Raw genomic sequence first — 25484 nt, 5'->3', positions numbered from 1 at the left:
TTGGCATCCGCCTAAAATGGGGTGATCGCGAGCGATGGTATCGAATTGCTGGTATAAAAAGCATCAGAGCGCCCCGCCGCCGGTCAGAACGGCTTCAAACGTGAGTACGCACGCACGTACCCCGCGCGCCCAGCGCTGCGTCTATAGTGTCCGCGAGTGCTTATGCACATCAGTGCATCAGTGTACATCCGCCAGCTGATTTATCGATTGGATTGATTTGTGAAGTGGTCTGTCGAGAAGTGAGAAACTTCGTGGTGTTTGGTTTATGGTTCAGTCGATCGTTGAGCGAAATTTCTAAGTGATTGATTGATAATGTTGATCCATGCCGACATAGATGAACTGTTTGTTTAATTAACATGACAAATAGTATATGAAAGTATAAATAAAACAGACACATTTAATATTTGCACTAGTTATTTAATAGCAAACAAGTTTACTTTTAAATTTTAACTGACTGGACAAAACGTAATTGACCCATCGACCAGCACCATAAAAGACAATAATAAGAATCGAATAAATCGGTTGGCGTGTGTCCAGACTCGCATTCCATGTGACGTAACATCCGTGAAGGGCCGATTGGGATAAGCTAATAAAAAACTTGCGCATAAAAGTCGTGTATTACGCAAACGGCGTGCGCGCTGGCACCGTTCCCGAATCTGCTACTACTCGGATTACAGCCACAAATAGACGCGCGTTTCGGGGCCGGTTCTTGATCTTTGAAAAGTTTCGTAGACATTAACGTGTGGTGTATATATTCGCAGGAAGGCTCCAGGGCTGTGTTCTCGTGTCTCGACTAGCCCAAAAGTCTCGTTAGCCCTCCGAAATGCCGAAGCCTGTGGTCCAAGAGGGAGACGATCCCGATCCGACCCCATACCTGTTCGTTTCTCTTGAGCAGAAGCGTATCGATCAGAGCAAGCCCTACGATGGCAAGAAGGCATGTTGGGTGCCAGACGAAAAGGAGGGCTTCGTGCAGGGCGAGATTAAGGCCACCAAGGGTGATCTGGTGACCGTCAACCTTCCAGGAGGCGAGGTAAAGGAGCCAATATCGAATGGCAATCTTAACATAATACAGTTATCTCTAGATAGCTAATTAAAATAAATGAATGAAAGAAATTTAGATTAGGGTTACATACATATTGAAAACCATAAGGGTTTTTTTTTTTGAGTTAGTAACAATCAATTAGTAATAACATTATCAACAATCTATCCATCTAAATTATTATTTATACATTAATATTAGTACACATCGATTATCGAATTATAAGATAAAATAAATTATTGGGTATTAAAAATCATTAATAGAACAGAAACCATACTATTACAAAATTCATTCATTGTAAAATATAATTAATGTTGGGAATGTAATTGAGGAATCGTTTTTAACGGTATTAATAAGTCATTACATTAGTAAAAAGTTTTGGAAACTACTGTAAAAGTAGTAAATTAATTTAAAAAGAAAATAGTTGTGGTGAATGGATTCATGTATTTCAGATCACATGCACTATATTTTACAACTGACATAGGAATAGATGTTTAATGAATTACTCAACTTGATTTTAATATTTATGAACGAATTAATAAAGTCTAATTTTCTTACATATACTAAATCCATCTATTAAATGAGCAGGAGAAGACATTAAAAAAGGAACTCCTCTCACAAGTAAACCCGCCGAAATTCGAGAAAGTCGAAGACATGGCTGATCTCACGTACTTAAACGATGCGGCTGTGCTCCATAATCTTCGACAGCGATACTATGCGAAACTCATTTATGTAAGTAGGCGCTACAAGCGCCTTTACCATTATTAGAAACTAATGTAACCTTCTGTTCCACAGACAAAAGACTTCAAGAAGGATCTTGTAGGTCAAGTCAACCCACCTAAATACGAGAAATGCGAGGATATGTCCAACTTGACATACCTCAACGACGCTTCAGTTTTGTATAACTTGAAGCAAAGATATTACCATAAGCTTATCTACGTAAGTCAGGAATAGGGCCAGCGGTTGGAGTTAGCGTTGCAGTGTGCATGTTCACCTCACCTTTCTTATCTGTCATCGCTGTAGACACGTCTATTGGATATTGGATTGCAACCAAGTACTAAAGTGCACTCGTTACCCGTGAAGAGCGCAATTAATCTTGGATGGATGTTTTAATTTGTGTATTATAAATAGAATCGTCAATACGTTGGCTGAATCTATTTTGGTGGCGATTTATTAGTTATTTTGGTGGTGTGAAAATATTCTCCGCGCTTCGTAAATCTTTTCAATACAGCTCCCAAAGTGAACGGATATAGATAAATTGTGTTAGACAAATATAGATAACGGATGCATTCGCCCGGTTTTCTTAACATAGTATCTTATTTCTCTTTAATATACAATGCATATAAGCATCGAGCAATACACTGTAGATATATTATCGAGTCAATACTCGACTTTGAATGTATTAATCAAATTAAATATATTATTTATAAGTAAGTAGTACATAAAACATATATTTACTCTATATCCAGCACATAACTTGGCAATAGATCAATGAAGCTATTTTCGAATCGTCAACTAACGAAAGTATTTACGATTTTTGATTATTCAATTTTGTTTTGTCAAGTATAATTTTAAAATAGAACGTGTCTACAGGACTGGACAGTCCAATCCAATTTCCAAATGTGACTAATCCCTGACCTCCTTTTACCAGACTTGAAACCTTTTGACAGGACAAGTCGGTGTTCGGGACTTCGTTGGAGCTCTTCATTTCTATTTAGGTCTTTGCGTTTAGATTATTTATGTTTTGTTTAGTATAAAATTGGGTGTGTTTTTTTTTATTTCCTATTCTCTTGATAGAATCTGTTACTCTGTTTTGATTTCCTGTAGAGTATAAAAGTACCACTACAGTACTCAACCTCTACGTGTCATTATAAGTCTATTTTCGTTTTTAATTTTTTTTTTATTATGTTTCTTTCGTGTCAAATGTGTGCAAGAGAAACTCTGTAATTAACAATAAACTCATATTTTGGTTCACAAATTTGAATTACTGATCTATAAAAAAATACGTTTTTGCAGAGAATTCTTTTGCACAATATTCAAAATCAGAGATTTAAAGTATCAATACAATACTATCTCTGTATTTGTGTGTGAGTTGTGTCTAAATTATGTCATTTCATCATGATTCATCACATTCGATTCGTTTATCTTTTCTATTCTATTTTACATACAATCAATTAATTAGTAAATCCTTAAATATTATGGTATTCATATATAAAATTAGTTGACGAGAATTTAATGAACTCTAAAGTACGTATGAGTAGTAATTTCATTAAATTCTCGTCAATCAGTTAAATTAATATAAAATTTATTTTTCATATATTAAAAAATGAACATAAATTTTAAATGTAACATTTTCGAATTCTTCATTTTCTTTATTTTCCATCACATTCACTGATATGATAAGGAATAATTATCACTTTCGTCATCACAATATAATTTTTAAAACATGTTCATTTTTTTGTATATTCAGTCATTTTTAATCATGACGCTATGGTATTCTTCTATTCTTTTCACTTTATTCATATCATCAGATGCATTGTTATCACCAGAAGGAATAATCGTCACTTTCATCACCGCAGACGTACTCGGGTCTCTTCTGCGTCGCCATCAATCCCTACAAGAGGTTCCCCGTGTACACCACACGATGCGCCAGGCTGTACCGTGGCAAGCGTCGTTCGGAAGTGCCCCCCCATATCTTCGCCATTTCCGATGGTGCTTACGTAAACATGTTGACCAACCACGAGAATCAATCTATGTTGATTACGTAAGTATGAAAATACTTTTATTGTATTTTATTGTAAAATCTTTATTGTAAATAAATTACATTGGACACATTAAAATATTTACACTACAGTGAGACTTTGTACAAAAATCGATTGCTTGGGTACCTCTGTCCCAGTCGTTTCTACTGTCAAGCAGTTGTGTTTGCATGACTGTGTTTCGGTTTGAAGGGTGGGATATGGCGTGAATTTACAGGGTACAGAGGAATAACATTTGAGTGCTCAGGAATGGCAACGCAATTCAACAAGAATCGTTCACAATGGTTTCCAGGGGGAACCACGTGGTTCTTAATCGTTTCTTACGACACCCACGGTAAAGGAAGGGGTAGCCCATTCTATGCCGGGACCACACGGCAGTGTTAATCATATTTTTTGTTAATTGATTTTAAGTTATTCTAAAATTTTTAAATTGTTAATCAACCGAATACAAAAAAGGAGATTGTCGTTTCTGTGTATGTATTTTTTTATTAGTCTATTACTTCATAACTTCGTCGTTTTTAAACCATTCATTCTTAGGTAATGGACTATCTATGAATGATAATAATAAATTGTTTTCTACCCTGACCAGCGGTGAGTCTGGTGCTGGTAAGACTGAGAACACGAAGAAGGTAATTGCGTACTTCGCCACCGTCGGTGCGTCGCAGAAGAAGGATGCCAGCCAGGAGAAGAAGGGATCCTTGGAAGATCAAGTCGTCCAGACTAACCCTGTCCTTGAAGCCTTTGGTAACGCCAAGACCACCCGTAACGACAACTCTTCCCGTTTCGTAAGTATATATTTTTTTTTAATTAATTTTATATTCTTATAGATCCATCTTCACACCAAGTTCTTTATTCACTCCCTTATCCCTTGATTCACTCACTATCATAAGAACGTTCATACGAAAGCTCACCTAAGTGTGGCAATGTCGGAATTAGCTGCCAATTTTCAAAAATAATTTAACAATTTTCAATGATCTTGATTAATTTATTCGAAAACCGCTTTGATCAGGAATTAAAACGTTTAAACTATAAAAATAAGTTGGAAATAAATGTACCATTAAAGATATTTTTTTAATTTACTGCATCTTTTGCTTTGAAAGTTTTGGATTACTTTGTCGCTATCAAAATATTTTCCTATTGCATGACCGACATTTTGAATCACTATTAGAGTACTTAAAATTTGAACCTAGAAATAACCACAAAACTAGTTAGTCAGTCAGTCAAAACTGTATCAAAAGAAAATCTACTTCTTCGAACATCTAATATCAGTCTATTGACATTAAGCATTTTGTTTGTTACCGTACTAACAAAAATGTATCCTCTCTTCCACAGGGTAAATTCATTCGTATTCACTTCGGTAACTCCGGCAAATTGGCTGGTGCCGACATTGAAACCTGTAAGTACTATGGAAGTCGACTGTACCCTTAAGGCTAGCACCACATTAGGCTGATCTTTGGTTGCTATCATCTACTATAAACGCCAATACACCAAATTGCATCTAAATTACTACCGGCATCGAAGATACGCTAAATGTGACCCTAGCCTAAAATCTTTATTGGAATTAGTATCTAAAACAACTTGTTTTCGCCAGACCTGCTCGAGAAGGCTCGTGTAATCTCCCAACAAGCTCTTGAGCGTTCCTACCACATCTTCTACCAAATGATGTCCGGCTCTGTACCTGGACTTAAGGGTGCGTATACGTAAAACTGGAATGAACATACACAATTGAAATTTACTTTCACAATAGTTGAATCTAATTTTGGATTTTATTTTAAATTCTTGCCATGATATTCAAGATTAATTTATTATAATTAATTAAACTTTAGTTTTAGATATCAAATGGCAAAATGAAAAAAATAATGTTTATATTATGACAAAAATTATTAATAAAGAGATAGAATAATAATAAGAATTGGAAATTATAGTAGTTATATATTACAGTATTAACAAGTTATATTAGTTCTTAAGATGTCCGAAATAATTCTTTACACATATACACACTACACACAAATACACAATACTATGTCATGACCGTCATTTAAAAATTCAATTACTATAATTTACGACTTATGATTATTTGTAGCATTTTACAGTTTACTACATTTAAAAATTCTCTTGGAACTATATATTGATACACAGATATATTGGCGTCCTCACTTTCTACAAATAATGTCTACACTACAACAAAACAGTATGTTATGTGAATTAACATGCATTTCAATATTTAGAGATGTGTCAGCTGTCAAACGACATATATGACTATGTCATCGTATCACAAGGAAAAACTACCATCCCCAACGTAGACGATGGCGAGGAATGTACTTTGACCGACGTAAGTGCCTACCTACTGAGACTAGGTGACCTGTCGGCAATTACCACTGTTTTTCTTACCACCCCAATTGCTGTTCCGCATAGAACCGGTCAGCAATTGAGATATTTTGCTACTGAATATGCACGAGAACACAAAATAGTTATAGTACTTTTCTTATCCCCGAAAGCCACAAGGACGTTGGCGTGTTTCCTTAAGTTTGGTTTTCCATCATCAATTATTAAACATGACTGTAATTGATGACCTTTTTAGACATCTGCTTTTTGTCCAACAACATCATGGACTACAACATCGTCTCACAAGGCAAGACTGTTATTCCCGGCGTCAATGACGGCGAGGAAATGCAAATCACTGACGTGAGTCCAGATTATGACTACTGGCTCATTTGGTCTTATCGATGTTTTGTACTTTGGCTACCTTTATCGCTTCCTGCTTCGCTTAAGGCTGAGCTGTAACTCAGTCAATGCATGTGTAAGTCAGATCTTGGCTTGATGTTCACAGAAATGACGATGCTAAGCAACCGGGTGTCCGACTATCCCCTCTTAAGTCAAGGGACGACACGTATACCTGGAGTCAACGACGCAGCAGAGTTCGAATTGACGGTTGTAAGTCGCGAACTGAGCATGGAGCGTGCGTCTTGATTCAGATATACGGTGATTGGTTATATATATTGAAGGTGAAATTTCAGATCTGACCTATACATGACATGCTCGCTCCTTGCAAGTGTTCAAAAGGGCTTTATGCACAAGTTTTATCACGGAAATATGTAATCGGCCCAGATCCCGATCCAGCACAAGCACCCCAAAAAACTAATATGTATACTTACACAACACAGACATATAGGGTACCCCACAACTTAGGATCTGGCAGCTTTGGCGTCGTGTTAATTCCGGTTGTTTAATCTACAGAAATGTGCTTCTTATCAAACGACATTTACGATTACCATAACGTCGCCCAGGGTAAGATTACTATCCCCAACGTCGATGACGGTGAAGAATGTACATTAACCGATGTAAGTGTAAAGGGAAATCGAACTTTCTGACTGTTGACATGATCTGATCGAAATGGCTACGTGACGCACACGGTATATTCTGTATTTTATAATACAAATACAGAACAAGTATGTGAAAGGACCATTAATATTGACTATAATGGATATAAGTGTAAACAAATCTATCATAGAAAATAGTTAAATTAGATTTTTTAAGTAGATATTTTTGCGACAGTCCCATAGGTTTGAATTGGTAAATTGTATACACTCTATATATGTGAAATTCAAAATTCTTTTTGTGCACCCCTTTTGAAAAGTATACTTTTCTTAATGCTCCTCCTGTGTGCTAATGCTTTTCTTCAATAACTAACACCTCCGTAAGTATTTTAATGTGTTTTAATAGAATTTACTATTAGAGTAATAATTTTAATTACTCTAATATCAATATCTCAAATATTTACGAGTATATATGTAAAATCAATATCATTATCATTATTTAAATTATTTTACCTATAAACCTGAATATTATTTCCCTTAGAACTTTAAATCGAAAGACAATAAAAACTTCGAGCTTCTTGTACTAACACGGTATGTTCAAGTTACTACAGGCCTCAAAATTTTCTGTTAATTTCGGTCCATTTATCTTTGGCAAGATGCTAATGATTGCGATTTTTTTTTACAATTTTATTAGTATAATAAAATTGATCGAGTGAAGATTTTTGAAGTAGTTTAAAAAACAGAAACATTAATATATTTTATGGTATTATAGCAAGCCTTCGACATTCTGGGTTTCACCCAAGAGGAAAAGGACAACGTTTACAAGATCACCGCCGCTGTCATGCACATGGGTGGTATGAAGTTCAAGCAGAGGGGTCGCGAGGAACAGGCTGAAGCTGACGGTACTGAGGCAAGTATCAGTTAAAGTAGTATATATCTTCAACTTCCAAGAAGAGTATTTACTCACAAAAAATTTACTTCATCGCGATGTCCCAAGATTTTCTCAATTGTTAATGTGAATATTCTAATATATTTTTTATATTTTTCCAGGATGGTGAGAGGGTTGCCAAACTTCTCGGTGTCGACTGTCAGGACTTGTACATGAACTTGTTGAAACCCAAGATCAAGGTCGGTAACGAGTTCGTCACCCAGGGTCGTAACAAGGACCAGGTGTTCAACTCCGTCGGTGCCCTTTGCAAGGGTGTGTTCGATCGTCTCTTCAAATGGCTGGTCAAGAAATGTAACGAGACCCTAGATACCAAGCAGAAGAGGCAGCACTTCATCGGTGTACTGGATATCGCCGGTTTCGAGATCTTCGACGTAAGTATTGAGGACTTGGGTCTTTTGAAAAGGTGATTGGCCTAAATAAGTCAGACTTATCCATACATGGATCATAAGTCAATTTATAGATGAAATAAAAAAATATAGCCTGAACTTAGATATATCCATATATGGAATATAGTTTAAACATATCATACATTTGAATTGTGATGTACATCCTAAACCAAAAAAATTGCATCACTACAATTAAAATGACATTCTACGTACAGTCAACATGACTACGAATTTGTTTAATTGCTTCACTAATAAAAGAATTGTTATTTATTTTTTGTTAAAGAATGTTATGATTATGTACCATTATATTATTATTATATTGACTAGTTATTATATATATTATTTTATAAGTAAAGAGGAGGAGTAATCAACAAAACTTGTCAATATGTATGATGTTAATGATAATTTATTTCTTAGTACAATGGCTTTGAGCAACTTTGTATTAACTTCACCAACGAGAAACTCCAACAATTCTTCAATCACCACATGTTTGTATTGGAACAAGAAGAATATACCAAAGAAGGAATTCACTGGGAGTTCATTGATTTCGGAATGGACTTACTGGCCTGCATAGATCTTATTGAGAAGGTATACCGAGTGCGCTTAATCCTCGGTTGGACCATGAGTCATCTATAGTGGCATAAATTTTAGCTTTTCATGTCGTTCCGCGCTCACTAATGGTGGATAGGCTAATTTAGTATTTCCTAACTGTGCTAACCTGTCCATTTATATGGGTTTCCTATTCTTTATAAAAGTACAACGGTTTCGAGCAACTCTGCATTAACTTCACCAATGAGAAGCTGCAGCAGTTCTTTAACCACCACATGTTCGTACTCGAACAAGAAGAGTACAAGAAAGAGGGCATCAACTGGGCTTTCATCGATTTTGGAATGGACTTGCTCGCTTGTATCGATCTTATTGAGAAGGTAATAGTCGAATGGGTTAAATATCATACCCGTCGACGCTGGGGCTCTCACGACGGGATCAGTGGTTGTATCGTTGTCATAGGCTGTCCGAGTAGAGACAGGAGTAGCCTTAATATCTATCCCAACTCATTATTGTAACTGAAGTGCGGAACAGAATCCGCAACCAGTCTTTTTCCTTCGCTTAACATTTCACATTCACCTGCAGTACAACGGTTTTGAACAACTCTGCATTAACTTCACCAACGAGAAACTACAGCAGTTCTTTAACCATCACATGTTCGTCTTGGAGCAAGAGGAATACCACCGCGAGGGCATCGAATGGACTTTCATTGACTTTGGCATGGATCTCCAAAATTGCATTGACCTTATTGAAAAGGTATATGGCGACAAAGCAACAATGAACGCTTGCATCTCGCCATTAGAGTATTCGAATAATGTCTGTTATTTTTTATTTATGTTTTATAATTAAAGTAAAATTTCTCATGTTCAGAAATGTATAACAACTGAACACCTTGACTGACTTTACTCGAATCACTCTATCAATGCTATCTGCTCGTTGTGATTTTGTAATTCCAATTGTGTGTCTCTGTTTGTTACTATCTCACATAAAGACACCAACATCCACATCAAACAGTTATCCACGACAGTTATTAATAATCATATACGATTATTTTACATGTTTCAACGGTCCAGGTGAACGGGTTTAATCAGCTCTGTGTTAACTTTACCAATGAAAAATTGCAACAGTACTTTAACCATTTCATGTTCGTACTAGAACAAGAGGAATATGAAAGGGAAGGGATTCAGTGGACCTTTATAGACTTTGGTATGGATCTTCAAGCGACAATAAATTTAATAGAAAAGGTATATCATACAAAGCTTGAAGTTTAGGGTCGCGATAGAAGAAGCTTCAGGCTGCAAAGGCATCGCCTGCAAATGCAAAAGTAATGATTACTGGCTGCATACTCCCCGCTCCCAGTAATTGCGTAGTAAAGGATAAAATCGCTTTCACACGCAATCGTTCGTTTAGAGAAACTAAGCTATTTGCATATCCTCTTGTACGTTATGAGATTCCTTAAGCTGACGCGTAATTTAATAGAACAATAATACACTGCTCTCGTAGGACTGCACAATGTTACAGAAACGTAGTTTAATTTTACAAATGTAAGATCAACTGTCAACCATCACCATTTTGCTTAAGCTATATATTCTTAATAAAATTATTTATTTACTATAAATATTTATTGTAAGCACGAAAAATATATATATCTTGATAAATATAGTTTTCGCATAGGTTAAAATCGCAGCTACAAAGTAAGCTATGGGCTTCCTAATATTACAAAGCCAATTACTTATTACATTATACTTATGCTACAACACAAACACATACAAATAAACAATTTGCATGCTGCTTCAATCATAACGCTTAACAATTAAAATACACGTGTTTAATACAGACTATGTTTTTTAATATAGAAAATATATTATAAAATATAGTTTTGCACTTCTTGGTTAATTCACAAAAAGAGACAGAACATTATCTTCTTTATTTTTAGTTCTGTTTTTTAATTTTTTTTATATATATATTACTGTACATTTTTTGGTGTAATATTTAATCAGAAAATTTGATTTAAAATAGTACTTACTCATGTTCAGCCAACAAAAGGACAGTATTCCTTCCAGGACATTATAATCGCTTCGTGTTCTAATCATTCCGGTTCAATTTCAGCCCATGGGTGTCTTGTCCATCTTGGAGGAAGAGTCTATGTTCCCCAAAGCCACCGATAAGACCTTCGCCGACAAGTTGAACAACAACCACTTGGGCAAATCTGCTTGCTTCGTCAAGCCCAAGCCCCCCAAGCCCGGTTGCCAGGAGGCTCACTTCGCCATTGGCCACTACGCCGGTAATGTAAGTATCTAAAAGCCTTACCTTACCTTTTGAGATTTCAACATTCATTATCAACATTCATATTCGAATAAAAACATAAGAAAGAATATTACACTATAGGAACTGTGACATATACAGTGTATTATGTCTATAGTGCTGTTCTTGTTTATAAGCGTCGTTTACTAGTTTGCATCAGATCGACCATTAGTTATATTTTCATTCCACTTAAAAAAAACAAACTATATATGGAAATAACCTACTATCTCGTGGTAAACTTTAATAGGTTCAACTGTGTTGACTATGTCTAACGTTCAAGAGCCATGACGGAAATTCTAATGAACACAAATTTTGCACATTAGATTTGAACTCACGACCATTTGTTTATTTTTCCTGATTTAATAGTTAATTAACATATTTGTGAAATAGGTCGGCTACAACATCACTGGCTGGCTTGAAAAGAACAAGGATCCCCTCAACGACACTGTCGTAGATCAATTCAAGAAGGGTCAGAACAAACTGTTGGTTGAGATCTTTGCTGACCATCCCGGCCAATCTGGTGATGCTGGCGGTGGTGGCGGTGGCAAGGGTACGTATCATTTCTTTTTGACTTAGTACTTAAGACTTCATTATTCTTCCATTTATAAATATAATAATGAGTTTACTAGCTATATTAGATAGGGCGAAGCTGAGCGTACAGGTATGAGCTGATTACATCTGTGAACATACTAGAGCAAAACTAGAGCACCGTATACGGATGGTACGTTGCACAATTCACGACATACTATTATGTTGCATCATAGAAATTTCATCGTGGAACCAAAACCAAGTTCAAGCTATACTTCAATGTTCTTGGTCCATAAACAAAAAATATCATAACACCATACTAAATGGTAATGGAAACTGTGTATCTAACTGCGATCATTCTGACTTACTGTTTTGAATAAAATAGGCGCTGGTGGCAAACGTGCCAAGGGTTCTGCCTTCCAGACCGTATCATCGCTCTACAGGGTAAACATGTTGACCATGCCCTTACTTTGCTTCTGTGACCATCTCGTCGCTTTCTTCGTCTGTCAAACGCTTTCAACTGTCACCAATACTTCTATATGAATGGTGTTACTATCATTTTTACTTTTATCATCTATATCACTGTTGCAACTTCAACTGCTTTTACCTTCGTGTCCGTCCGTGTCAGTGTGTTTGCAGCACAGCTCATGTCGGCGTTACGCTCCCTGGTTATTTCTAGTAGTACAGTTGGTACCTCAATGATAATGTTGCAATCGTCCACGAACTAATCAATGCTTATACATGTATATTCATAGGCGGTCGCGGTAAGAAGGGTGGTGGTTTCGCTACTGTCTCCTCAGCTTACAAGGTTATTTAATTTACGTAAACGAGTTGTTTTTCTTTTGTTTATCATCTAATCGATGTATAATCCTACCTGGATGTAGCTATACACCGATTTTAATGTTGAGTGTAGTTGGACATCATATTTTGAGTATCGTAGATGTTTTAAGGTAATCACAACAATACTCAATTGTGATTAATATGGATTTTAATAATGTAATATAATGCACCACCACAGACATTTGCGCGCACTGATCACTAAGTGTGGCAATATGATTTATCGCACAGCTGCGTTTGTAGTCCAGAAGAACAGAATATACCCACTTACTGGAATTATTTTTTTCAAATGCATGCAATTTCAGTAAGAATGTTCTAGTGAGACCAATTACTGTAGCACAGCTGGTAATACTAAGCTTATGTTTGTTCGTGTGTTTCTATGTGTAACCTGTGTTATTAATATATTATTAGGTATCATGATTAATTGTCTCATTATTTAATTTATTATGTCTATACTTCAATGACATATCATTATCATTCATTATAATGTGTGTGAATTTCTGTAATCACAAATTTGTATATTATTTCACTTTATTGTGAAATTATAAGGATATTGTTTCTTTTGAGCAAATAAGAATATTTTTTTATGTAACGCTTTATTTCGTTTGCAAATGCGAGCCGTTATAGCTAGATTGTTACTTACATTTTTAAACACTACAGGAACAACTTAACAACCTGATGACAACGCTGAGGTCCACTCAGCCTCACTTCGTGCGTTGTATCATCCCCAACGAGTTGAAACAGCCTGGTAAGTTAGAAACAAAACATTGTCTTGTACAGATCTTAAAGAACTACTTTCCAAAGCTCCCAAAACTTGCATCACTTAATTTGAAGTTCGAATATGAATTGTTAAATTTCCAACAGCTATACACTTATGTAAATTTTCAAACCTTCATTTACTTTTGGGAAGTCATTTATGAAATCTATTTTCTTTATACGAAAAATGTATGTTAATTTAGATTTTTCTCTCATTTAGACATCTACAACTGAAACATCTTTTTCTGATATTCTTTACAAACATTTTAATACTCTTGTACACGTATGTATAAAGTTAACCTATTTTAAAATTATTACCAAAGAAAAAATGATCTGAATATTATTAAAAAATAGTCACATTTCAATGATCGTCTCATGACGGCCTTTTTAATTATGGTTGTTCATGCAGAATTTAAAGAAAAATATCTATAACAATATCCTTTCCGTCAGTTAAAGTATAGTATAAAACATTTCTATTTTCTTGTTTAGGTTTATGTTGTAAATATGATTCGGTGTTGATAATCAACTTTGTCCATTAGGTCTCATTGACTCCCACTTGGTTATGCACCAGCTGACTTGTAACGGTGTACTTGAAGGTATCCGTATTTGCCGTAAAGGTTTCCCCAACCGAATGGTCTACCCTGACTTCAAGCATCGGTAAGACTCTAAAGCTCATGAAAAATTTTCAGCCCACAAACTATTTTTGCATTAATTCGACAAATATATTTGAAACATTATCAAATGATATTATTTATTATGTTATTAAATCAAGAGATAAAAATTTGTTTTAAAACCACTATAAATTCAGTTGCTGAGTCTAAACAAATTTATTTTAACACTGGAAATATGTGGAACGATTTTATTTCTGGTATTGCAGCTGACTCTTTTGACGTCAAATAGCCTTCCAGTCATGCATTACTATGAGTAACACTTTCTAAAATTATTTTGATGAGTGTGATTCAATTCTGATTTATACTTTAAAATGTTGAGTGTTTATTATGTTTAGACTATGATATTTCTTTCTTAGTATCGGTTTGTTTAAATTTTATAATTTCAAATTTATCTAAGATATGAATAATCAACAGCATTATTTAATGAACAGTTACATGATTCTTGCACCAGCCATCATGACTGCTGAAAAAGATCCCAAAGAAGCAGCTAGGAAGTGTTTGGAATCGGTTAATCTTGACCCTGAAAGCTATCGTATCGGTCATACTAAGGCAAGGATTTTAAAAATAGATACCATTACCGAATGGCGTTAGCATGAACTCTTTATTCCCCGAAGACTCACGTAAACTCTAAAGAATAGAGTTGGTTTATTATACCCTACCAATAAGTAGTGATACCTGTATGCTCATTGTTTCTAGGTTTCTCTTCTGAGTAGTAGTTATTATTTTGGTTTGCACCTATAGAATAAAACTTGTCCATGACATACAAAAAGTATGTACGAGTTTTATAAATATGATAATTAAGAAAGTTCTAACTCACGCGTAGTATTAGAATAACCGTGTTTACATAATTAGATACCTAATCATGCGTTAGAAATTTCTTAAGTATTCGAATCCTTTCTTCCTTGTGACATTCGGATTAGATGAACGATTCGACTTCATTGACTTTCCTTCATTGTGTGCCAATATTTGATAATGTAGCTACAAGATCCTGGCCCCTCAAGCTGTGGACAAGGAAACTGATCCTAAGAAAATCGCCCAAGTCATCCTGGAGGCCACTGGTTTGGATGTCGAGTCCTACCGTCTCGGTCACACCAAGGCATGTCTTGAACCCGTTTCTGTAGTTAGCCGTGTGATACCCACAGGCGAATTGCGAAGCTTCAATGCTTTGTCAAGTTACAATACCACCTTTTGACTGGTGCCGTAATTTGGCAGAAGTATACACTCAAAGCTGCTTATTGTCAGAGCCCAAGATACTCTGGCTCTCGTTTGTATTTCAGCTGTCCTCACCACCCTACACACCCAATAATCAGTAGTAGTATTTTATTTTGTGTGCTCCCTAACGCAGATACAAAATTCTGTGCCCGAACCTGATCAAAGAGCCAATAACACCAGAGAAAGCCACAGAGAAAATTCTCGAACAAACCGGCTTGGATTCGGAGTCTTTCAGGCTTGGAAAGACCAAGGTAGCAACAGCATGCCACACATCACATTACTAATCGCTATATGTCGGTGTTAGCATGTCATTTCCTGGCTTTACTACATCTAAGCTGCATTTTTTCTTCTCAATTACAATTAATGCTTAATTCTTTTACAATGTCCTGATCCACTAACTTTTATGTTATCGTAATGAAAATTTGTGTTCGTCCTTATTATATATACATATATCTTAACTGTATATTTTTCTTAGAAGAATATATATTTACATTTCTATTTACAAATTTATTAAGAATATTTATAAATATATATGTAACATTAATATTAATTTATACTTGCTACAATAACGTAGCTGTCTCTTAACACTTAATACGTACGAGCAGGTATTCTTCCGCGCTGGTGTCCTGGGTCAGATGGAAGAGTTGCGTGACGACAGGTTGTCCAAAATCGTCTCATGGCTCCAAGCCTACATCCGTGGTTACTTGTCCCGTAAGGAGTACAAGAAGCTACAGGAACAGAGGTAAGCAATAGACTTTAATTTCAATATATGGACAGATGCTCTTGGATTTAATAGCTTTCATTTATATAATAATATAACTGGATTATGTCTGATATAGGAGATATTAAAGAAAAATTTTCGTAATAAGTTTAATAGAATTCTATTTTTTTTTTATTATTTTCGTCTATCTTTCTGTCTGTCTACATATTTGTTCCGGTATCACACAAAAAACTACTTGATCAAAATAAATTTCAACAGTTGCTGAATGTTTAATTTAAAATATGGTGTATATTTTATTGTGATATTTAATTTAAAAGTAGCCATCTACCTACTTACTAACTTCAGAAATCCACACGTACGAAATTGCGGACAAATTCTAGTTTCAAATTAAAATATTTTGTTTAGGCTCGCTCTCCAAGTTGTACAACGCAACTTGCGCAAATACCTGCAGCTCCGCACCTGGCCATGGTGGAAAATGTGGCAGAAGGTCAAGCCTCTGCTCAACGTCACCCGTGTCGAGGATGAGATCGCGGTAAGTGTCTCTCATCGCTGCGTACCTGATTAATATGATTAACCGCTATGGCCCATATACTTTAATATAGTACGCGTGATTCATTTGAACGCAAATAGATCGACCGCACCCACCTGCCCGTTACGTGACACCGCAGCACCTGCCGCTGCCATTTCTGGATTCCTCCCCTCTTCAGCCGCTACCCGCGCGCTTTTTCCTTGCACAATATTAATGCGGGGGCGATCGTCCCGCCGCTGGAAAACTCCAGCGGTGCTCAGTAGTGGATCGGTCGGCGTCGCGCGCACCCTTCCTGCACTTACGAACGAACCGAACCTTTTGTATTCCTCAGTGATTTGATTAATGATTTAATATAAATTATAATAATTAGGATGGCTACGATGACGGAAGTATTACATGTGACTGAATGGGATGGGACAATGAATAAAAGTGGTGATGTTTTGCAGAAATTGGAGGAGAAGGCACAAAAAGCACAGGAAGACTTCGAGAAGGAAGAGAAACTCCGCAAGGAGCTCGAGGCCCTTAACGCCAAGCTCCTTGAGGAGAAGACCAACCTGCTGTCCAGCCTTGAGGGAGAGAAGGGCTCTCTATCTGAGATCCAGGAGCGTGCCGCTAAACTCCAGGCGCAGAAGTCTGATATCGAATCTCAACTTAGGGTGAGTACTTATGATCATGCAATTAATTATTACTCCACTTTGTAAACACTAATTAAACCATCAGTGACAGCATCATTAACATAGTGACAGATACGCGTAAATGACATCCTATCGCTCGATCGATTAGCTTAATAATTATTTAGGAAAATAAAGTTTCTTAAAATGTTTTGGATTCTAGAAAGCACTTTTTGATATTAATATTGCTTTTGAGAATTGAGAAAGTGTCCTAATTGTATGCAGTGATTAAAAGAATTAGTATTTTTTTTTTAATTAAAATTGGTTGAGGAATGAGTAGCAGTGTTCCTCTTAAAACATCACCAAAGTCGAGCTACGGTCGCCAACTCGCCTGCTAAGCTTGGCAACTTTTGACCAAACTCCCCTTATGGGGGAGGTCTATGTTCAGCAGTAGACGGCAGTTAACGGCTGATATAATGATGATGATTCAATTTAACATCAATACATATATAATAATATGAAAAATTATTTTAGTTCTAAAAACTGTATGTAATATATATAATTTACCAGCTTGTTTTTTATTATTGAACTAAATAAAATCATCGCTAAAAATAAGAAAAGTAATTTGGTATTATTAATGACAGTATTTGACACTCCTAGGGGCGTAGTACATTAATTTCTGCAACTGAGATCTCGGGTTTAATTCTCGGGTGAAACGACTTAAGAAAAAACTTTTATAAATTGACTCAAGTGTAGGTGTTCTGGGTGGTGCTGCCAGATATTAGTCATTTAGTTTTTCGTAACTGGGTAAATCAGGAAATTGGTGTAATTATGAGGCATTTATTTTTATTATAAATAATTTTGTTTACATTGAGTTAGTTTTAAATAAAAGGAAGTAAATACAAGATACAGTGTTGCAAATGACTTCACTGTAACTGTAAATCGACTTGTTTCTCTAAATAAACACAGATTTGTTTACGTGTTTGGTACAGTTTGAGTTAAAAATATATTGCGCGTCCGCTAGTTGCACGGTTTTATTGCAAACCATTAATTGATATTAGGTGACGATTGATAAGAAGCAAACTTATAGATACTAAATACTTATCGGTTGTCTAGTAGTCACAGTACAGGCTCTGATTACACAAGTACATACACGTTCAACATAGAAATTGCTGGTAACTAAAGCGAAAGTCGTGTTTCATCTTAACATTATTCACTCGTGTAAAACTAGAGCGTGTAACTCTATATTTACTTAATTATAATTTTAACTAAGTAAATTGTTAATAAAATACTTTACTTTCTTACAGGACACCCAAGACCGCCTTACCCAGGAAGAGGATGCTCGCAACCAGCTCTTCCAAGCTAAGAAGAAGCTGGAACAAGAAGTATCTGGTCTGAAGAAGGACATTGAAGACCTGGAATTGGCCCTCCAAAAGACCGAGCAAGACAAGGCCACCAAGGACCACCAGATCCGCAACTTGAACGATGAGATCGCCCACCAGGATGAGCTCATCAACAAGCTCAACAAGGAGAAGAAACACATGCAGGAGGTCAACCAGAAGACCGCCGAAGATCTCCAGGCCTCCGAAGACAAAGTCAACCACCTGAACAAGGTTAAGGCTAAGCTGGAGCAGACCCTTGATGAGTTGGAGGACTCTTTGGAGCGCGAGAAGAAACTCCGTGGTGATGTTGAGAAGCAAAGGAGGAAGGCTGAGGGTGACTTGAAGCTGACCCAGGAGGCTGTTGCCGATCTGGAACGCAACAAGAAGGAACTGGAACAGACCATCCAGCGCAAGGACAAGGAAATCGCCTCTTTGAACGCCAAGTTGGAAGATGAGCAGTCCTTGGTTGCCAAGCTCCAGAAACAGATCAAGGAGCTCCAGTCCCGCATTGAGGAGCTCGAGGAGGAAGTCGAATCCGAACGTCAAGCGCGCGCTAAGGCTGAGAAGCAGCGTGCTGACCTCGCTCGCGAACTCGAGGAGCTTGGTGAGCGCCTTGAAGAGGCTGGTGGCGCCACCTCCGCTCAGATCGAGCTCAACAAGAAGCGCGAGGCTGAGCTCAGCAAACTCCGCCGCGACCTCGAGGAGGCCAACATCCAACACGAGTCCACTCTTGCCAATCTCCGCAAGAAGCACAACGATGCTGTCTCCGAGATGGGTGAGCAACTCGACCAGCTCAACAAACTCAAGGCCAAGTACGTATATTTCATAAACTTTTTACTTAATTGAAAATATTATGTATACAAAACTTCGGAATCGATTTTACAGTATGAACGGTATTATTTGTAACTACGTTAATCAAAAGATATTGTATTGAAATTGTTTATTGAACTTAAATGTAATTCAGGGCTGAGCATGATCGTGCGTCTTGCTACAACGAGCTTAACAACACGCGCGCGGCTATCGATCAAGTCGCAAGGGAGAAGGTAACATGTCACCTTAGAGGCATGTGTACCGCCTGGGGTGAATCCTGCATGGAATCTAAATTTTTTACTATCCGGACAAACACATAAACACAAACCTGTATACAACATAGTGACAGAATTGTGGTCCTCCAAATAATCACCCCCTTGATCATCAGCAGAGCGACAATGATCCCTCGGTTGATACCGGTTTTGGTGGTTTATTAAATTGTTCTTGTGATATTCTATCTATTCAGGGCTGAGAAAGAGCGCTCTCAATACTTTAGCGAAGTCAATGACCTTCGTGCCGGTCTCGACCACTTGTCCAACGAAAAGGTACAAATGGATAAAAAATAAGTGTTGGCATCAGCAATATTATGGCAGGACATATAGCTTCGCTTTCGCAAATAGTGGACGATATAAATAAAAACACAACATTCAAAATCAAATACATAACTCATCATATTATTCAAATTATTTTTACTAAACAATTTAAAAATTTTATTCGAATAGCATGAAAGATAAAATATTTTTTGTTACCATAAATGTGTGTTTAATAACAATTTATAGCTATAGTTTAGAAGAGGTAAGAAATCGACTAACGCATGCTGAAAAGAAAAATAGGGAAATCGCATAAGCAAATTAACATTTAGTCATCTAATAAAAAGAAATTGTGTGTATTTAACAATAATTCAATTCTTTATCCAGATTTGATTATTGTTATTATTATAACATAGTTTAATAATAATTGCAACAAAAGTTAATTGCTATTAACTTTTGAGTATGAAATGCTAATAAAACGTTTTTGAAATAGGCTGCCCAGGAGAAGATTGTCAAGCAATTGCAACACCAACTCAATGAAGTCCAGAGCAGGTCTGATGAGGCCAACCGCACCCTCAATGACCTGGATGCCGCCAAGAAGAAGCTGTCCATCGAGAACTCTGACCTTCTCCGCCAATTGGAGGAGGCCGAGTCCCAGGTGTCCCAGCTTTCCAAGATCAAGGTGTCGCTCACCACACAATTGGAGGACACCAAGAGGCTCGCCGACGAGGAAGCCAGGGTTAGTATCATAAAAAATGAAATTTAATTTACATATAATATACGAATTTTTTAGATGACGGTATTATTATCAAAGGTTTTGTTTTGTAAAACAAATTTGTGTTCGATTTTGTTAATATTGATATAAAATATCTTTCTTTTAAAAAGGGCATAAAAATTTTTGAGATCAGTTATAAAGTTTAGTAAATTTATTTATACCGAATTAGCTTATTTCTTTTTTTTTTATTTACAGGAACGCGCTACTCTTCTTGGCAAGTTCCGCAACCTGGAGCACGACTTGGACAACATCCGCGAACAGGTCGAGGAGGAGGCCGAAGGCAAGGCTGACTTACAACGCCAATTGTCCAAGGCCAACGCCGAATCTCAACTGTGGCGCTCCAAGTACGAGTCCGAAGGTGTTGCTCGCTCGGAGGAACTCGAGGAAGCCAAGCGCAAGCTCCAGGCTCGCCTCGCCGAAGCCGAGGAGACCATTGAGTCCCTCAACCAGAAGGTTGTCGCCCTCGAAAAGACCAAGCAGCGCCTCGCCACCGAGGTCGAGGATCTGCAACTCGAGGTTGACCGTGCCACCGCTATTGCCAACGCTGCCGAGAAGAAACAAAAGGCATTCGACAAGATCATTGGAGAATGGAAACTCAAGGTTGACGATCTCGCCGCCGAGCTTGACGCCAGCCAGAAGGAATGCCGCAACTATTCCACTGAATTGTTCCGCCTTAAGGGCGCCTATGAGGAAGGCCAGGAACAACTCGAGGCCGTCCGCCGTGAGAACAAGAACCTTGCTGATGAAGTCAAGGATCTCCTTGACCAGATCGGTGAAGGTGGCCGCAACATCCATGAAATCGAGAAGGCTAGGAAGCGCCTTGAAGCTGAAAAAGACGAGCTTCAGGCCGCTCTTGAAGAGGCCGAAGCTGCCCTCGAACAAGAAGAAAACAAGGTCCTGCGTGCACAGCTCGAACTGTCTCAGGTCAGACAGGAGATCGACAGGCGTATTCAGGAGAAGGAGGAGGAATTCGAGAACACACGCAAGAACCACCAGCGAGCCCTCGACTCCATGCAGGCTTCCCTCGAAGCCGAGGCTAAGGGCAAGGCTGAGGCCCTACGCATGAAGAAGAAGCTTGAGGCCGACATCAATGAGCTCGAAATTGCTCTTGACCATGCTAACAAGGCTAACGCCGAGGCCCAGAAGAACATCAAGCGTTATCAAGGCCAAATCAAGGACTTGCAGACCGCTCTCGAAGAAGAACAACGTGCCCGTGACGATGCCCGTGAACAACTCGGCATCTCGGAACGCCGTGCTAATGCCCTCCAGAATGAGCTCGAAGAGTCGCGTACACTTCTGGAACAGGCCGACCGTGCCCGCCGCCAAGCTGAACAGGAACTCGGCGATGCTCATGAACAACTTAATGAATTATCCGCCCAAAACGCTTCCCTTTCTGCCGCGAAGAGGAAACTTGAGTCTGAATTACAGACCTTACATTCTGACCTGGATGAGCTTCTCAACGAGACCAAGAACAGCGAGGAGAAGGCCAAGAAGGCCATGGTCGATGCCGCCCGTCTTGCCGACGAGCTCCGTGCTGAACAGGAACATGCTCAGACCCAGGAGAAACTGCGCAAGGCCCTTGAACAACAAATCAAGGAATTGCAGGTCAGACTGGATGAGGCCGAAGCTAATGCCCTTAAAGGAGGAAAGAAGGCTATCCAGAAACTCGAACAGAGAGTTAGGGAGCTCGAGAATGAGCTTGATGGCGAACAAAGGAGACACGCCGACGCCCAAAAGAACCTGCGTAAGGCCGAGAGGCGTATCAAGGAATTGACCTTCCAGGCCGAGGAAGACCGCAAGAACCACGAACGCATGCAGGACCTTGTCGACAAACTCCAACAGAAGATCAAGACCTACAAGAGGCAGATCGAGGAGGCAGAAGAGATCGCCGCTCTCAACTTGGCTAAGTTCCGCAAGGCGCAACAGGAGTTGGAAGAGGCGGAAGAGAGGGCAGACCTGGCCGAACAAGCTATCAGCAAATTCCGTGGCAAGGGACGCGCGGGATCCGCAGCGAGAGGAGTCAGTCCGGCGGTGAGTTAAATAGTATTTGTTTACATTATAAATTCTATATCTTCTCTGTTACTTATTAAAGTATTCGTATTTCTTCCGTTCAGGCGTCCATTAAAGGGCGTCCATAAGTCAGCACTGGAGTATTATGTAAGTTGGCAACTCTTCGTTGCACGTCCCCCACGGCACATAGAACAGTGCATCTTTGTATCGAGTCCAATATAGACATTAGTTCCTCCATCTTGCATTCTATACCAAGCACGTGTCCTGCATGTGATCGAATAAAGGGGCTCTTACATGGGCAATTTTTATACATCAACGGACCGAAAGTAATTAACATATGTAATGGATTATACAATTTTTCCATATCGATCAATATTTGTATGGCATCATGTCTAGCCACAGTTTAAATATAGTATGTATATCATACATAACCTCATCAAATGTAACATCATAGTAATAACAGTTTAATGTTACGAGTAACATGTCATATTGGTTATATTAACGGTCAAATTTAAAAAAAATTAAGTGTTCTGAACAGACATTGAAACCAATAATATAGGGGTTGGTTACTGTTAATTACCCTCCAATATCAATGACAGGATAATACGCTCTAAGGAGAGTAGCTTACCTTGTCTTGGCCGGTCCAATCAGAAATATTGTGTATTCTGAATTGCCCATGTAAAGGGGCCTTAACTTGTTACAGCAACAGATGTTACAACGTTTGTTTTTGTGTTGCAGCCCCAGCGCTCGCGCCCCGCGCTCGCTGACGCCTTCGGCACCTTCCCACCTAGGTTCGACCTGGCGCCCGAAAACGATTTCTAAACGTTCCACAAATAAAAACGGACTGTACAGATTTTTCGTTGATATTATTGTAACCTAGTTTTTTATACCAGTTGAATGTGTTACGAAAGCGTGAAACGAGAAACTGTAAAAATCATTTTTTTTTAAAACAACAAAAAAATATACACTAGTGATCTAATCTTTTTACGAAAGGCTATTTTATAACTTGTTGATATTTATTTATATTATTTATTACCGTGAAATACTGTATGTATCGAGCGTATGCGAGTGCGCGAGAGTGTGGCGCGCGGCGGCCGCTAGCTCCGCAGAGACACGCCCCCCACCCCCCTCACCGGCGCCCGCGCGCCCCACCCTCGCGCTGCTCCTTTGACATCTAATAAAGCGATATCGTTGTCATAAAATACTAAAATATTGATGGGTTTTATTTCATATCACCTTTAATTATTACCCCAAAAATAGTTGTTTTTAAATGGAAATATAAAAACGTAGAAAAAAATATAAAAATGCATTAATAGGTTAAAATTTGCATTTATTTATAATTTTCCCAGGAAACTTAATAATTTAAAACAAATATATAATTATTGTATTTATTATGAATACAGTTAATGTAATTGTAGAGAATAATGTATCTTTGGAATATTACATTTTAATACATTGCTTGAGCAGTGCTTGTCAAACTTTTTGCAAAATCTCTTGTTTTTCATTTCTAGTTAAACCTAATTTAGGACCAATGATAGTTTTTTTTTATACAACTTAGAATGGCAAACAAACTGACGGTCTACCTGATGAAAAGTGGTAACCGTCACCTATAGACATGAGCAGTACCATGGACATAACAGAGTATACTGTTTCGCCCATGATACCCCCCATGCGTTGTCATTCCTGAAGACTCAGGTGTTACTCCTCTGTACCCTGTAAATTCACGCCATATCCCACCCTTCAAACCGAAACACAGCCATGCAAACACAACTGCTTCACGGTTGAAACACGAATAAGACATAGGTACCCAAGCAATCGACTTTTGTACAAAGTCTCCCTCTGGTAAAACGTAAGAGTCTAGTATTATACTATATATTTAGTACTATACTCATTTTAAGTAACTTAAATAACAATTTTTTACTTCAAAAGTAGTTTTAAAATATATACTATTATGCCATCAGGCCTCCCCAAGGGGGAGAGGGTTCCACGCTTGTCAGGCGGGTTGGCAACTACAGATAAGCTCTTGACAATGTTTTAAGAAGGACGCTGCTGCCCATCCTCCAGTCATTCCGTTAGTCGCCTCTTACGACACCCACAAGAAAGGAAGCGATGGGGGAAAGGGATTGTTAGTAATGGAGACTGAGAATCCCATTGCTAGCAATATACCCAACCAGGTCGACCTCCTCGCTGTTCTCCCTGGAAACTATCATGGTTAATTCCTGATGAATTCATCATGATGGGCTAACTGGCCTGTTTTCATTCTCATCTATCGCCCTTCACTGGTGCTCCGCCAGCGTATCCCGTTAGCGCAGGCGCAGTTACCAGACCATTTTCACCCATCAAAAAAAAGGAAGCGATGGCTCATTCTAAGCCAGATCACAAAACGTTAATATATATGAATATGAAATCAGAATTAATAATATCTATAAAGCAAAGTGAAACTGAGAAATTTTCACAAAGAAAAGACCTTGCGGGCCCGTGAATACTTAAGCAGCTAATTCCAGTAACTTTTTGAAACTCACGATCGTAACCTTCGTTCCAGTAATACTCTCCAACTATGTATTCCCTCTCACCGTACTGGTTTCGCTTCAAACTCTTTTCTCCTACATTCTTCACGACTCTGGAACGCACTTCCTCATGCTATTAAGAGAGTACCGACTAAACCGTCTTTCAAAAAAAAACGTTCACGCTGGCTTTTTTACTTTATCCGAGCAGTATAAGTACTTTATATTATTTTCAATTTCGTGTATAATATAGTATATGTCATATATGTGTAAGTATATTTGTTATTTATATATATTTATTCATTTAT

The 25484-nt window shown here is 37.9% G+C and overlaps 1 protein-coding gene across 1 annotated transcript; it reads left to right on the top strand.

Moving 5' to 3' along the window:
- LOC113519944 (myosin heavy chain, muscle) lies at positions 1-23884 on the top strand. Its single transcript, XM_026905193.3, has 25 exons — positions 1-100; positions 762-1030; positions 1628-1771; positions 3619-3803; positions 4388-4583; positions 5131-5194; positions 5390-5488; positions 6027-6130; positions 7888-8025; positions 8166-8435; positions 9206-9376; positions 11106-11285; positions 11691-11850; positions 12584-12636; positions 13326-13413; positions 13961-14078; positions 15438-15555; positions 15910-16046; positions 16431-16557; positions 17001-17210; positions 18473-19359; positions 19824-19902; positions 20381-20626; positions 20858-22693; positions 23411-23884. Exons 2-25 carry the CDS (start codon positions 824-826, stop codon positions 23492-23494), a joined length of 5901 nt encoding a protein of 1966 aa, XP_026760994.2. The 5' UTR covers positions 1-100; positions 762-823; the 3' UTR covers positions 23495-23884.
- Positions 23885-25484: the final 1600 nt, after the last annotated feature.

This window comes from Galleria mellonella, unplaced genomic scaffold (assembly GCF_026898425.1).
Source record: "Galleria mellonella isolate WM207_F2 unplaced genomic scaffold, CSIRO_AGI_GalMel_v1 utg89, whole genome shotgun sequence".
Taxonomy (NCBI): Eukaryota; Metazoa; Arthropoda; class Insecta; order Lepidoptera; family Pyralidae; genus Galleria; species Galleria mellonella.
This window is presented reverse-complemented; position numbering and strand designations above follow the sequence as displayed.